Genomic DNA, 12,992 nt, shown 5'->3' with positions numbered 1-12,992 from the left:
CTCACCCACGCCCCCGCACCAATGTCCCCCCCCCCCCCCCCCCCCCCCACCCCGCCCCCCCGCCCAGACCGCCCACGGTAATTTTTTTCCCACCCCCCCCCCCCCCCCCCCCCCCCCCGGCTCCTTTTTCCTTGTAATATACTTGTTGAAGAAATCAAGTGATTTGTCTTACAGAGTTTCCTGTAGTCTAGATTTGGAGACTACCTATCTCTGGGGTGATGTTTAACATATTCTTTCTGCTCCTCATTTCATTATAAGTTGTTAGTTGGACCCAAAGACTTGCTTAGTTTCCAGTTGAGGGTGCGAGAGCCCTTACCGGCGTTACAGAGCACGCCCATGGGCAGGCCCAGCACGCCTGCTGTCTCGTTCTCCAACGTGGGCAGTGAGGCTATGGCCTGGACCCATTATCTCCGTAGGGGCTGAGGGACAGTGCATGCTGATCCCGTCACATCTCTTCAGCTGGTACTTTTAACCCTTGTCTTCTCTTTGATTCCAGTGTAGTTAGCATGTGGTGTTCCGCTAGCGGCCGATGTGTGGTGCACCGCCCAGTGCTCAGCACCGCATGTACACTCTTTGTCCCCTTCCCCTGTGTCCCCTATCCTCTCTGGTGATCCTGTTTGTTCCTTAGGAGTGTTTTTTGGTTTGTCTCTTTTTTCCCTTTGGTCAGTTACTATGTTTCCTAAATCCCACGTATGAATGAAGTTCTGTGGTATTGGTCTTTCTCTGGCTTATTCTGCTTAGCATAATGTGCTCTGGCTCCAGTCGTGTCATGGGAAATGGCCAGATTTCATTCTTCTTTATGCCAAGTAATAGTCCATTGTGTGTGTCTATGCCATATCTTTGTTCGCCTGTCCGCGGACACCTGGGCTGCTTCCATACCTGGGCCATTGTGGATTGTGCTGCAGTAAACATGAGGGTGCGATGTCCCTTTGAATTAGGGTTTTCATATTCTTTGGGGAAATAGTAGTGCAGTGCTGGGTTGTAGGGCGGCTCTGTTTTGAACTTTCTGAGGAGCCGCCGTACTGTTCTCCAGAGCGGCTGCACCAGTTTGCATCCCACCAGTGGAGAAGGAGGGTTCTTTTTTCTTGTGTCCTCACCCACGCTTGTTTCCTGTGTTGATTCTCACCTTTCTGACAGGGGTGAGGTGGTGTCTCACTGTGGCATGTTTTTTTTTTTTTTTTTAAGATTTATTTATTTATTTATTTTAGAAGAGAGCATGAGTAGGAGGGACAGAGGAGAGGAAGAGAGAATCTCACGCAGACTCTGTGCTGGGTGTGGAGCCTGATGCGGGGCTCGATCTCACGATCCCGAGACTGTGACCTGAGCGGAGACCAAGAGTTGGGTGCCCAACCAGCTGAGCCCCCCAGGCGCCCCTCATCCTGCTTGTGAGCTGCTTTCCCTGATGATGAGTGACGTGGAGCGTCTTCCCATGTCTGTAGCCATTTGTATGTCTTCTTCGGAGAAGTATCTGTTCGTGTCTTCTGCCCACTTTTAAATTGGATTATTTGGGTTTTGGGTGTTGAGTTGTGTAAGTTCTTTATGTAATTTAGATACTAACCTTCTGTGGTATGAGGCACTGCAAATATTTTCTCCCATTCTTTTAGTTTGCCGGTTGTCTCCTTTGCTGTGCAGAAGCTTTCTGTTTTGATGTAATCCCAGCAGTTTATTTTTGCTTTTGTCTCCCTTGCCTGAAGGGACCCATCTAGAAAAATGTCACTATGACCAATGTCGGAGACATTACTGCCTATGCACTCTTCTCGGACTTTTATGCATTTAGGTGTCACATTCAGGTCCTTAGTCCGTTTTGTGTCTTTGTGTCATCCTCAGTTTCTTTAATCAGTGTTTTATAAATTTCAGAGTAGAGATGTTTCAACTCTTTTTTAAGTTTATTTCTAGATATTTCATTATTTTTGGAGCAGTTATAAATGGGATTGTTTTCTTAATTTCTCTTTCTGCTGCATCATTAGCGTATAGAAATGCAGTGGATTTGGCACATTGATTTCGTATCTTGCGACTTTATAGTACCTGGAATACTTACACGAAGAGAAACACTCCTACCAGTTACTTGGTTACCCTAGGTACACGTTATAAGGAGAAGCTGGATAAATTCTGGTTCTTAAGCTATGTCTATCAGTTTCCTCCGTAATCTGGTTCTCTAGCATTTGTTGAAAGTGGTGACTAGTAAGATTTTATTTGGTTTCTAACGGCGGTGTGAATTCATGAATATAGATGTACTTAAAATTTTAATCATCGTATGATTCTTATTGAAACTTAAAATGTCCCGTCTTGGCCAATAGGTACCTCTCCAGGTTGGCTCTTGGGCTCTGATACACCCTCAGTAGTCTTTGATGGTTTTGTTACTTTCTGGTAAGAAAAGATACTCCACACTCATTTTGTGTATTTTTTACCACAAAGTTGGATTTAACTGTTTCTGAGGATCTCTGTTAATTTTAAGTTCATTGGGAATAGGTGTTTAGAGAACACAGGTAGGGCCTTTGTTGGAATCGTTGATACCGGGTTGGTTTTCTTCAGTGGTATTCTGGAGCCAAGAAGTCCCCTTCCCTCCATACATACTTATGTTTCTGTTGGTTTGGCTTTTGGACACCAGAACACACCATGGGTTTATACTGGTGCTTCCTGCTCAAAGTCAGGACCAGAGGGTTTTCCTGACTTCTGCGCGGTGCTGTGTCCCATGCTGGAGGCTCTCTGACGGCTGAGTTTGCCCTTCTCCTGCGGATATACAAACAAATGTGTTTCAAAGTCCCTGGAGATAACGCTTCCCTGTGTGGTTGTGCTGCTAGCCCGACTTAGAGCTCATTTGTTTGTTTTTAGGGATTGCATTTTATGGTTTATAACTTTGTAAAATATTTATGGGGTTTCAAGATCTAAATAATGAATACTCACAGAATTTTTTTTCCATGTATGTCCTCTCCACTTCACCTGTAGGTAACCACTTTGTTTGTTCTTAGTATATCTGTGTACTCAAAAAATATACAAGCAGACGTACTTTTTCCATGACTTGACTTCAGTGAAGATAGGCACATTTTTTCCATTCCGTATATTCATCCAGACATAAGAAGTAGGAGTGGATGGTTTTAGGTTTTATACGTGGCTTATTGTTCATTTTATGGGTTTGGTATTTGGTGTAAGTGGAAATTATTTTCTGTCCCTATGTTGTTTATTTAAAAATATTCTTTCCTGGTATATGAAAATGTGTTTTTCTAATGGGCACTTGGGTTCTTTCCACCCTTTTGCTGTCTGCAAGTGCTGCTGCTGTGCAGAGGGTGTGCGGGCGCATCTGTGCGTAGTCTCTGCCTTGATCTTCGTCTACATGAAGATTATACACTATACTTGCGGGTGTAGCCTCAAAAGCAGAAGTGTTGGATCCGAGACTCCGTATTTTAACTTCGGCCGGCTGCCTTTCAGGAGAGGAGCCTCCCAGCCCCTTGCGGACTCCCACCGGCTTATTGCTGTCATTGTTGCGGATAGCGGGGTGGTGTGTCCCCAGTTGTGCTCTTCTTTCTCAGAATATTGTTTTAAATATTTTTTATTTATAAAGATTTTATTTATTTATTTGACAGACAGAGATCCCAAGTAGGCAGAGCAGCAGGCAGAGAGAGAGGGGGAAGCAGGCTCCCTGCTGAGCAGAGAGCCCGATGCGGGGCTCGATCCCAGGACCCTGGGATCATGACCTGAGCCGAAGGCAGAGGCTTTAACCCACTGAGCCACCCAGGGGCCCCAAAATACATCTTTATTTAAATTGCTATTATTTCTTAAAAATATTAAGAGAGAGAGAGTGCTTGTGCAGGGGGGGGGGGGGTAATGGGGGGGCGTGGGAGGAGGGACTGAGAGGGGGAGGCTGCTGGAGCAGACTCTGCTGAGCACACCCGACCCAGGCTCTCGATCCCACAACCTGAGCTGAAATCAAGAGTCGGCTGCTTAACCGGCTGAGCCCCCCAGGCTCCCCTTTATTTAAAATTACTTTAGTAATCTTTGTTGTATCAGAAAAATACGTCAGTCCTTTTATTGGGATTGTGTTATCTGTATACTGATTTGAGGATTGTAGCGGATTTTCAGTATCCGTCTCTGTGTCTGGACCATGGAATATGGATTTATAGTTTTCCTGAATGGTTCACACATTATTTATCGATTGTATTTAGATCTTTGATGTTCATTATAACTAGAACTTCTCCTTTAAGAAAATGTTTTTAAAAAAGAAGTTTTTGCTCGTACATAAGAGTGTGAGTGACTTATTGATGTTTACCTAGTACGTGGCTACTTAATGCTTTCACTTCCAAGGTTCATAATATAGAATCTTAGTTTTTAAGAGGATTTGCTGGCTTGGATATTTTTAGAGAAGAGAGTATATAATCTCAGCATGTCAGAGCTGAGCAGAAAATAGCACTGTGACCTGAATAGGCCTTTCAGAAATGGGCACCATCACACAGAACACACAGGAGGGCTGTGTTGTCTAATCAGGCTCTTCTGCAGGTCTGTGTGTCGTGGCGGTGACGTCACTCAGAAACTCAGTGCTGGAGCGAGAAGAAGCTCGGACAGAGGTGGCCCTGAGCAGCCTGCAGCACTAGCTGCTCTTTGGCGTGTGGTCACGGTCACACAAGAAGGTCACGGTCACAAGTTCTTCATGGTTTCTGTCCTCCGGAAAAAACAGCCTGGGGTCCCGGCTAGATTGAAGCATCATTGCAGGTGGTCGTGAATGTCTTTAATGACTCAGACTTGAGAATGTCCATGCCTCCTGCCTGCCCCTTACTAAGCGTCCACCCTCAGCCCTGGCTCTTGTGGGGAGCCCAGGGAAGTGGTCTCGTCTGATGGATTCTTCTTGGTATTCTTTGACTTCTTTTCTCTAACACACGTATTTCTCGTAAACAGGAATTAGGTCTAGAGGCTTTGAACATACCCAGGCAAAACACCCTTGCGACAATATTAATACTTCCTGGGTACTTCATGTCACATCATGTTAGGGGCCTCTGTGCTCAGGTTATTTATTAGTATTTCTGTGTTTTTTTTTTTTTTTTTTTTTTAGTTTATGTGGAGGAATGATTAAATATAAACCGACAGTAGCCACATCTTGTGAATATTCTCGTTTTCTCTTTGGGGCAGTTGACTAAGATAACGCGAACTGGCCCTTCTGCTTGGGAGACCAAAAAGATTCTGGCAGTTTCTTTTGCTCCTCTGGTCCAGCCCTGTCATTCGGAGTCTGGAAAATCAAGACTTGTCCAGTTACGTAAGTACAAAAACCCTTGCTTATCTTTTGGATCTTTAAAAAAAATCTCATTAGAATTTGAAGAGAGAGACGAATTGTAAGGAGCCTTTTAATATTTAGGAACATTTTTCTACCCACTGAAACCTTAAAATGTTACAAATGATTTTTAGACATTAAGAAAAGTAATAATCTGTTTTCAGCCCATTTTAGGTGGTTTTTGCCTTCTTTTAAACCTCCGGGAATTCTTGCTGGCCACGCCATTGAAGGCGGGAGGCTCTCTTGAGAAGGAGTTAGTTCTGCTCTGTGGCGAAGTCTCACAGAGACAGCGTGTTGCCAGCACCGCTGGGCCAGGGGCTCTTGCAGAGTCACGGGACCCCTCCCTCCTCGGGGCTGCCTCGTGGGCACACGCTTCAGGCGGTCTGGTGGTGGGAGGCTTGCCATGGAGATTGATTTGGCTAGCCCTCTGTCTTCAACTCCCTCAGGATGTGGAATCAGAAAGCGCTGACATCAGGGCCAGCATTATCCATATACTGTTTTATAATTTAAACAGAAATTTACACAGCAATGAGAATCCTAGTGATTTTATTTAAAATAAAACCATTCAGCATGGATTCTGCATTCTGATCATTTAGAAAATTTGGAAAATGCACAAAAAAAGGGGAAAAAATAACCGTAATCTCAAATCCAAAGATGATACATGTTAGCAAATTCCTTCCAGAAATTTTTTTTTCTTAAATTTGTGAGGAATCATTTATCAGATAGTCATGCACTGCCTTGGTCTCTGCTAAGTGGAGGTCACCTGCCACAGACATGGTCCTTGAAATGTAATGAGCAGCAGTACAATACAGAGAGGGGCTGAGAGGGGCCGGGGAGGGTTTGACAGAGGATGGGACATTTTGGGTGAAAGTGAATTTTCTGAGGAGAGGAGAAAGGGAGAAAAAGCATGAGCAGAGGCTGATGGGGACTTTCTACATGCAGGCCCCTCGGCATGGTCCGAGTGGGAGAAACTAGTCCACTGCGTGAGTTAGACTTGTCCTGGAGGCCGTGGGAGCCACCGTGTGTGTGAACTAAAAGATGGGGTGCTTCTGTCTTCTCGACGACCCTGGTGGCCCGGCGAAGGCTGAGTTTGTCATGTGTGTGCGCCCTGGGAATCTCCCCCGGAGATGCTGGCGTTACTCACAGGCAGCTAGGGCACGACCTTCCGCAGTGCTGCCCGAGTGTCGGAAGGTGAGGTGTCGTCGATGCGTCTGCGAGGCTTCTCGGGGGTTTGGTTGAAGACAAATTTTGTAGCATGAGGGCTTGACCGGGTCTGGGTAAGAACTGCGACAGCATGGAGCGCACCCCAAGAGGCTGGTTTTGAGACCAGAGCTTGAGCTTTGGAGCGAACGCTGGCTGATAAATAGCCCGGTGATGTTTCGGGCTCCAGAATGAACAGTTATTTGCAACTTTGTCTTCCTGGGCCAGAGTTTTCTAAAGTAGCGAAGGTGTTTCCATGGAGATGGTGGCCTCTGAAGCTGAAGGGATTCGGGGGCAGGTACATAGGGTGTTTCTGAGGAAAGACGTGGGCCTTGAGGTGTCCAGCATCTCTTGTGGATGTGGGTCTGGGGGGGTGCTCGGGACCCCGGTCAGGAGTGGAGCAGAGCCCTGGGAGCCACTGCCCAGTCTTTGTTCCTTGAACCATAGCATGGATGTTAGCATAGCAGGGATTGATAGGCACATAGAGTGGGGGAAATGGTAGAAATCAGCCCCTGAGGGAACACTGCTGGCCGTGGTGGAGAAGGGGCTGGCAGGAGAGACTTGGGCTAAGTTGGTTGCCTTCAGGCAGGACCTGGGGGTGAGCCAGAGAAGGAGTCCATTCAGCAGACTGAAGGGAGAGCAAGGCAAGGTGGGTGTATTGAGCAGAAAGTCATGATTACGTGTGTGGGGAGCACTCCCGGCAAACATGTTGCGTAGCAGGGCCCATGCTGGAGCCCATCCTGGACAACAGGGAGGAGACTGTTGAGCGGGAGAGGAGGCCTGGTGTGGACACAGGGAAGAAGGTGCTGAGAGCCTGGGGCTAGGGGCTTCCCCGGGGTCCCGTGGAACGGGCATTCACGGGATTCTGCGCAGGCCGCTCTGATTTGGGTGATAAATACTACAGACAACCTAAGAACCTTCCCTGTATTGTAGATCGTCACCTTTTGGGGAAGAATTTAGGTGCTGGAACCCCGCATCTTCCTCGCTCGCTCCCCTGCTGTGATCTCTTTCTCTGTCAAATAAATAAATAAAATCGTAAAAAAAAGAGGCCCTGGAGGGAGAGAAGTGGTGGTGGCTTTCAGTGTACTGTATTTAAACGCACAACCCTTAATCCCTCCCCCTTTGAGAGAAAAGCTCTCCTGTAGCCATATGCGTGCCGCCTGCATTACCCGGAGCTGGACTTCGATTACCTCATTCTGTGTCTCCTCGGGGTGCGCTGGCGTTTCTGTACCTACTTAGATTTGCTTTTCTCTATTAAAAAAGGAACAGACCCTCAATTTGTAAAGTACCGTGAAAATGTAAAGATAGATAAAGGAATTCTGGAGCCCCACATTCACTGTGTTCCACTGGATGAGAAAGAAGCCAGGAATGAGTACAGTAAACAGTCACGCACCCAGGGTTTTCTTCTGCCTCTGACCGATGACACAGACGACCTTGCTTCCTTCACGTACAGGAGTTCGGGGCGGCGCGCTTGGAAATACCGATTGAGAAGGGCCACGTGCGTGCGCGTCAGGGGCGGCATGAGCGGCAGCGGGCGTGGATGACCGCGAGGGGACGGTTTTCCAGAGTTGGGGCTCTGTGCTGTCTGGGTCCCTCGCAGCCCCGGCTGACGCGTCTCCTTCTTTGCCCGCAGCGCCGCTGGCCGTGCGGAGCCTCCAGGACCTGGCTCGAATCGCCATCCGCGGCGCCATTAAAAAGGTCATCCGTCAGGAGACCGCGAGCGGCAGCGGCCACGGACTGAAGGGCACTCCCCGGGCCAAGCGACGCCGAGTGCGGCGCCGTCGCATGGAGACGATCGTCTTTTTGGACAAGGAGGTGTTTGCCAGTCGGATCTCCAGCCCCTCCGACGACAACAGCTGTGAGGACTTGGAAGAGGAGCCGCGTCGGGAGGAGGACAGAGCCCCGCTGGAGGCGAAGCCGGCCCCGCCCGTGAACTTCCTGCGCGAGAAGGTCCTGAGCCTCCCTCTGCCAGACCCCCTGAAGTACTACCTGCTCTATTACCGGGAGAAGTAAGTCTGGGCACCGGAGGAGGTGCAGCCCGAGGCCGCCCTCCCACCCCCACCCGGGCCCTCGCGGGGTCGCCGGCCTGCGCCGTGGGGAAGGAGAGTGCGGTCCTCTGCACGTTTCTGTGTTCAGTCTGTTCTTGGGTTTCCTCTAGAATTCCATCGTCGCTATCATTTCCGTAAACGTAGTCTTTTGACAAGCAAAGTGCATAGGGGAATGTTTTCTCAAAGGGGAGAGAATCTCCTGGAGACGGGTGTTTGCTTTCTGCTCCGGTGAGACTCTGACATCTGCGCGCAGAGACCCCCCGAGACACACATGTCGGCATTGCCCGTGAAGCAGGGAAGTTGAAATTAACCCGCGTTGCTCCTAAAATGTGTGAAAGAAAGCACAAGTTTGTAAGTGTGTGACCTCTTTCCCAGTTGTGAGGCACCTGTGTCCAAGTTAGAACTTTGTGGTACCAGCCTCTTGAGCACTGGCGCTGATCTCCACTAACCTTTTCAGTTTCCTGGAGGGGGACCATTATCGAAAAACTCTCCCTTATTTTAAATAAATGTGATTAAATCTTATGTGAGTTGTCGATTGTAATTTTAAAGGAGGGAAATTGTCATGGGGGAGGAAGAATAAAAGTATCAAACCGCTAGATGTCTGTCTGGAATCGCAAAGTGATTCGGAATGTTTTCCTGACACTTTTTCTTACCTTCAGAAGAATGAGTGTCAGATAATCCCTTAGGGAATACTCAAGAATGAAGCAAGTATTGTGTATGATGACCTCCGTTACTTTTACCCCAAGGGTAGGGATGACCGTTGACCCAACCTTGCGTACGCTAGTGGGTGTCTAAGGCATGGACGTGCTCAGTCCTCAAAACGGGGGGACGTGTTTAAGCTGCAGGAAGTGCAGTGGGGACAGTGTTACCGATCGCCTCTGCCTTTTTTTTTTTTTTTTTTAACATCAGTTGGCTATTTTTCTGTAATCATATAGGTTTTGTCTTTTATAACTCTGGGGGAAAAGACGTGTTAGTTTTCTAATTTTTCTTAATAACAAATACGTGTATTTTAGTAGCTCCATTGCATTAAAGGAATGGTCTGAGCACCAGTGACTTGTGAAGTCTACCTTCTCCGGGCCCTTTGGGTTGAGCGCTTTCTGTCGTTACCAAGTTCTGCGTCTAGAAGAGAAGGCCATCTGTCAGATGGTAGAATGCTTTCAAGTTATTGGTCATTCCAAAGCATCTGTTCTTTTCAAACTTATTTTTGTTCTGAAAAAAAAAGAATGGCCTAAAATGTTAGCAAGAAACCCGAACTCAAGAGTGCTGATGTTGGATGTGTCGTCTGGAGTTAATGACTAGTTTTATCCCTGAGCTTCTTGGGTGTCAGAAACCTCTTTGTGGTTTCACCAGCTGAACTGAGTTCTGGTAGTTTGTTTCTTTATTTAATTTCTTCTTCTTTTTCTTCTTCTTTTTTTTTTTTTTTTTTAAACTTTTCTAGGTAACTGTATCATTTTTTTCACAGGATACTGTGTGCATGCGTAGCTGGGGATACATGTCTGTTGCCCTAGATTTGAAAATGTAACCCTTTGTAAAAGACAGTTACTTCATAGTTGTTTTTAACCTGGCATTTAACTGAAGGTCAAGCATCCTCGTCTCAGAGGCGCGTGGTTTACGTTCACTTGCGGTCACTTCCTAGCGTGCACATCTCTGCTGACATCATTCTAATTGATACGTAGCAGTCTCTGCAAGCACGGACATTTGAAGCATAATGTCAAATACACGGTATTTGTGAAATCTGTTACACTAGGTGGCTTGACTAAGGTTTTTAATTGTATGTGATTTTATTTTTTTTTAAACCACATTTTCCTTTATGCTGGACTGTAAAAACTTCATAATGCATAAGACATGTTTTTCCCTACATATGTCAAACCTTTCTTAACATTTGTGTTTGTGTTTACATGTTGTCAGTTTGTGATGTTTAAACCAGAATTTGGTTAAAAGTATATGTAGATATAATATATGTGAGATAGTTTGGTGTTTATCTTACACACCTAGAGAAGAATTGTAAATGGGTTTTCCTGGGCTAAAGTGTTCCTCACCAGAGCCCACGACGACGCACTCCTACTGTCTGCTTCCCGACAGATGGATTGTGCGTTACCTGTAGCCTCTGTACTGTAGCCCGCATTCTAGACAACTTGACTTGTGTGTTTTGAGGAATGTGTATTTCTGTATGTGATTTTCGTCTTGAAAGTAGGAAAGCCATAGACATGTGCACAGGAAATCGCAAATGTACTAATACCGAGTACGTAATGTAGACACCAACTGTGTGTGTAACGGCGCTTCCGCAAGTCTGGACCTTTCAGGGAATCGATGCCAGAAACTACTAACAGCAATTTTAGTGAGTGGATATACATTGGGTGAACACAGAGGATGTCAGTAAATATAGTTACGGCACTTGGGCCTCTTGGCATGGCTTGTGTTTCCTACGTGGGATTGAAATTCTTGAGTACATATTTTCCAAAAATCTTCAAAAATAAACTTTTTCTTTATTACAAGCAAGTGTTTTCTCTCACTGTGTTATTACCTCATTCTGTACCATGCTAATACACTTCAGGAAGACATCGTTATTTTTTTAAAGATTTATGTATTAGAGCTCGGGCATGTGCACAGGTCGGGGGAAAGGCAGATGGAGAGGGAGAGAGCCCCTCAGACTGTGCGCTGAGCACGGAGCCTCATGCAGGGCTCGATTCCACAACCACAAGATCACAACCCCAGCCAAAACCCAGAGTCGGGTGCTTAACCAATTGCATCACCCAGTTGGCACTATTTTTAGCTAAACACACTTGGTTTGGCAAAACAGAGAAGTGGTAGCTCAGGCTCCAGGAAAGAATACGTGTCTGTCGTTAGTTTTTGGGCACAATTTTTCCGTTTCGTGAAAATACTAAAAGATAATTGGGCAACGGTAACGTCTTTCGTGGCAGCAAGGGATGAGAGTTAGGTTTCAGATTGGGTTCAGGCAGTCAGGGACCAGGTGCCAGGGCCATGCTTTAGGATTGGGGCCTAGGCCCAGGGTCAGGGTGAGGGCCAGAGATCAGAAGTAAGGGCCCAGGATTGAGGGACAAAGTTAGGGATAGTGTTTGGGGTCAGACTGGTTGCTGATGGTTGCAGCCCATCCGGACTGCTAAGGCAAAACTGCTGCATTTTGGGTGGCTTGTGAGCAGAAATACATTTCTCATAATTGCTGAGGCTGGAAGTCTGAGCTGAGGGTGCTGACATGATCGGCCGAGGGCCCTCTTCGTCGTGGCGTGCTCCTCATGTGTTCATAGGTAGGGAATAGCTTAGGGTGTCTATGGGGGAAGTAGTCCCCTTTGTGAGGACTCCACCCTTACCGCCTAATCAGCTCCCAAAGGCACCCTGTTCCAGCATCATCACGTCTGGCATTGGGATTCGAACATGTGAACTTGGGGGGAAAACAGACATTCAGACCATAGCACTGGACCTTTTTTGTATTAACCTTTACTTTTTAATAAATCCCTATATTTTCCCAAAGTACCGGAATGATGGGCTCTATTTCAATTGGAACTTGCTAATTATGGCACTGAAGAATCAGAACCTGCATTCCAGGGATTCATTGGGTGTTCCCCGAGGGTCTAAACTGTGAGTGGGATGTGTTCTGTGCTGCAGCCTTGTGGGCAGCAGGGGGCCCCCTACCCTGAGGGAGAGCATGCGCATCCTGGCCTTGGAGTCAGCCCCACACCTCGATGAGGACGTGAGTGGCTTGAAGATACACCCGCGGCTTCTGGGCTGCAGCTTGGGGGCACTGAGGACAAAGCCAGGAGATGGCTTCCGTTGATATCCCCAATGAACTTTAGCTTAGCACAGCCCTCCCCAGCGTCCTCCTGAAACCTAGTAAAAGCTGACTTTCACTTAGTCTCTGCGAATGTTCCTGTGGTTCACCACAGCTCACTCGTCCCAGACTGCAATTCTGCTATTCTCAAATAAACTCACTTTACTGCTAACATAGCTGGCATTTTACCTTTACATTAAGAGTTTTTATGGGCGCCTGGGTGGCTCAGTGGGTTGGGCCTCTGCCTTGGGCTCAGGTCATGATCTCAGGGTTCTGGGATCGAGTCCCACATCGGGCTCTCTGCTCAGCGGGGAGCCTGCTTCCCTCTCTCTCTGCCTGTCTCTCTGCCTACTTGTGGTCTCTCTCTCTGTCAAATGAATGAATAAAATCTTAAAAAAAAAAGTTTTTATGTGGAACTGTCTGTATGCATATTAAGCTGAAGAGTTTATACAGGTGTCTCTAACCCAAATACTGTAATCTCCCTTTGCTCAGCGGTGACGTGGCTAGCACTCTTGCAATGACGGAGTGGGCTCTTATCATTTGTCACTTGCTCCATTCTGTAGCACAGATGTAAGCGCTTCAGCATCGTTGGCTACCGCCATCATGGGAAGGGACTTTATAAAACAGGGTCCACTGTTTATGTGACTTCAGTCTACACCTTCTGTTTCCGGAGCTGCTTAGGTCAGCACCTTGTGCCCCA

The 12,992-nt window shown here is 47.0% G+C and overlaps 1 protein-coding gene across 3 annotated transcripts in view; it reads left to right on the top strand.

Moving 5' to 3' along the window:
* Nucleotides 1–11,004, top strand: part of LOC111141386 (protein-L-isoaspartate (D-aspartate) O-methyltransferase domain containing 2) — a 22,703-nt gene extending 11,699 nt beyond the window's left edge. Inside the window, exons 5-7 of one of the 3 annotated variants that reach the window (XM_022493890.1) lie at nt 5,119–5,242; nt 8,091–8,466; nt 9,968–11,004. In XM_022493890.1, coding sequence (XP_022349598.1) covers nt 5,119–5,242; nt 8,091–8,466; nt 9,968–10,013 — 546 coding nt within the window. In that variant the 3' untranslated portion in view covers nt 10,014–11,004. Of the gene's footprint in view, nt 1–5,118; nt 5,243–8,090 lie in introns of all 3 variants that reach the window. The other 2 variants (XM_022493892.1, XM_022493891.1) reach the window with 2 other exon arrangements.
* Nucleotides 11,005–12,992: the final 1,988 nt, after the last annotated feature.

Source organism: Enhydra lutris, unplaced genomic scaffold (genome assembly GCF_002288905.1).
Source record: "Enhydra lutris kenyoni isolate GAN:26980312 unplaced genomic scaffold, ASM228890v2 scaffoldscaffold6, whole genome shotgun sequence".
Classification (NCBI taxonomy): domain Eukaryota; kingdom Metazoa; phylum Chordata; class Mammalia; order Carnivora; family Mustelidae; genus Enhydra; species Enhydra lutris.
This window is presented reverse-complemented; position numbering and strand designations above follow the sequence as displayed.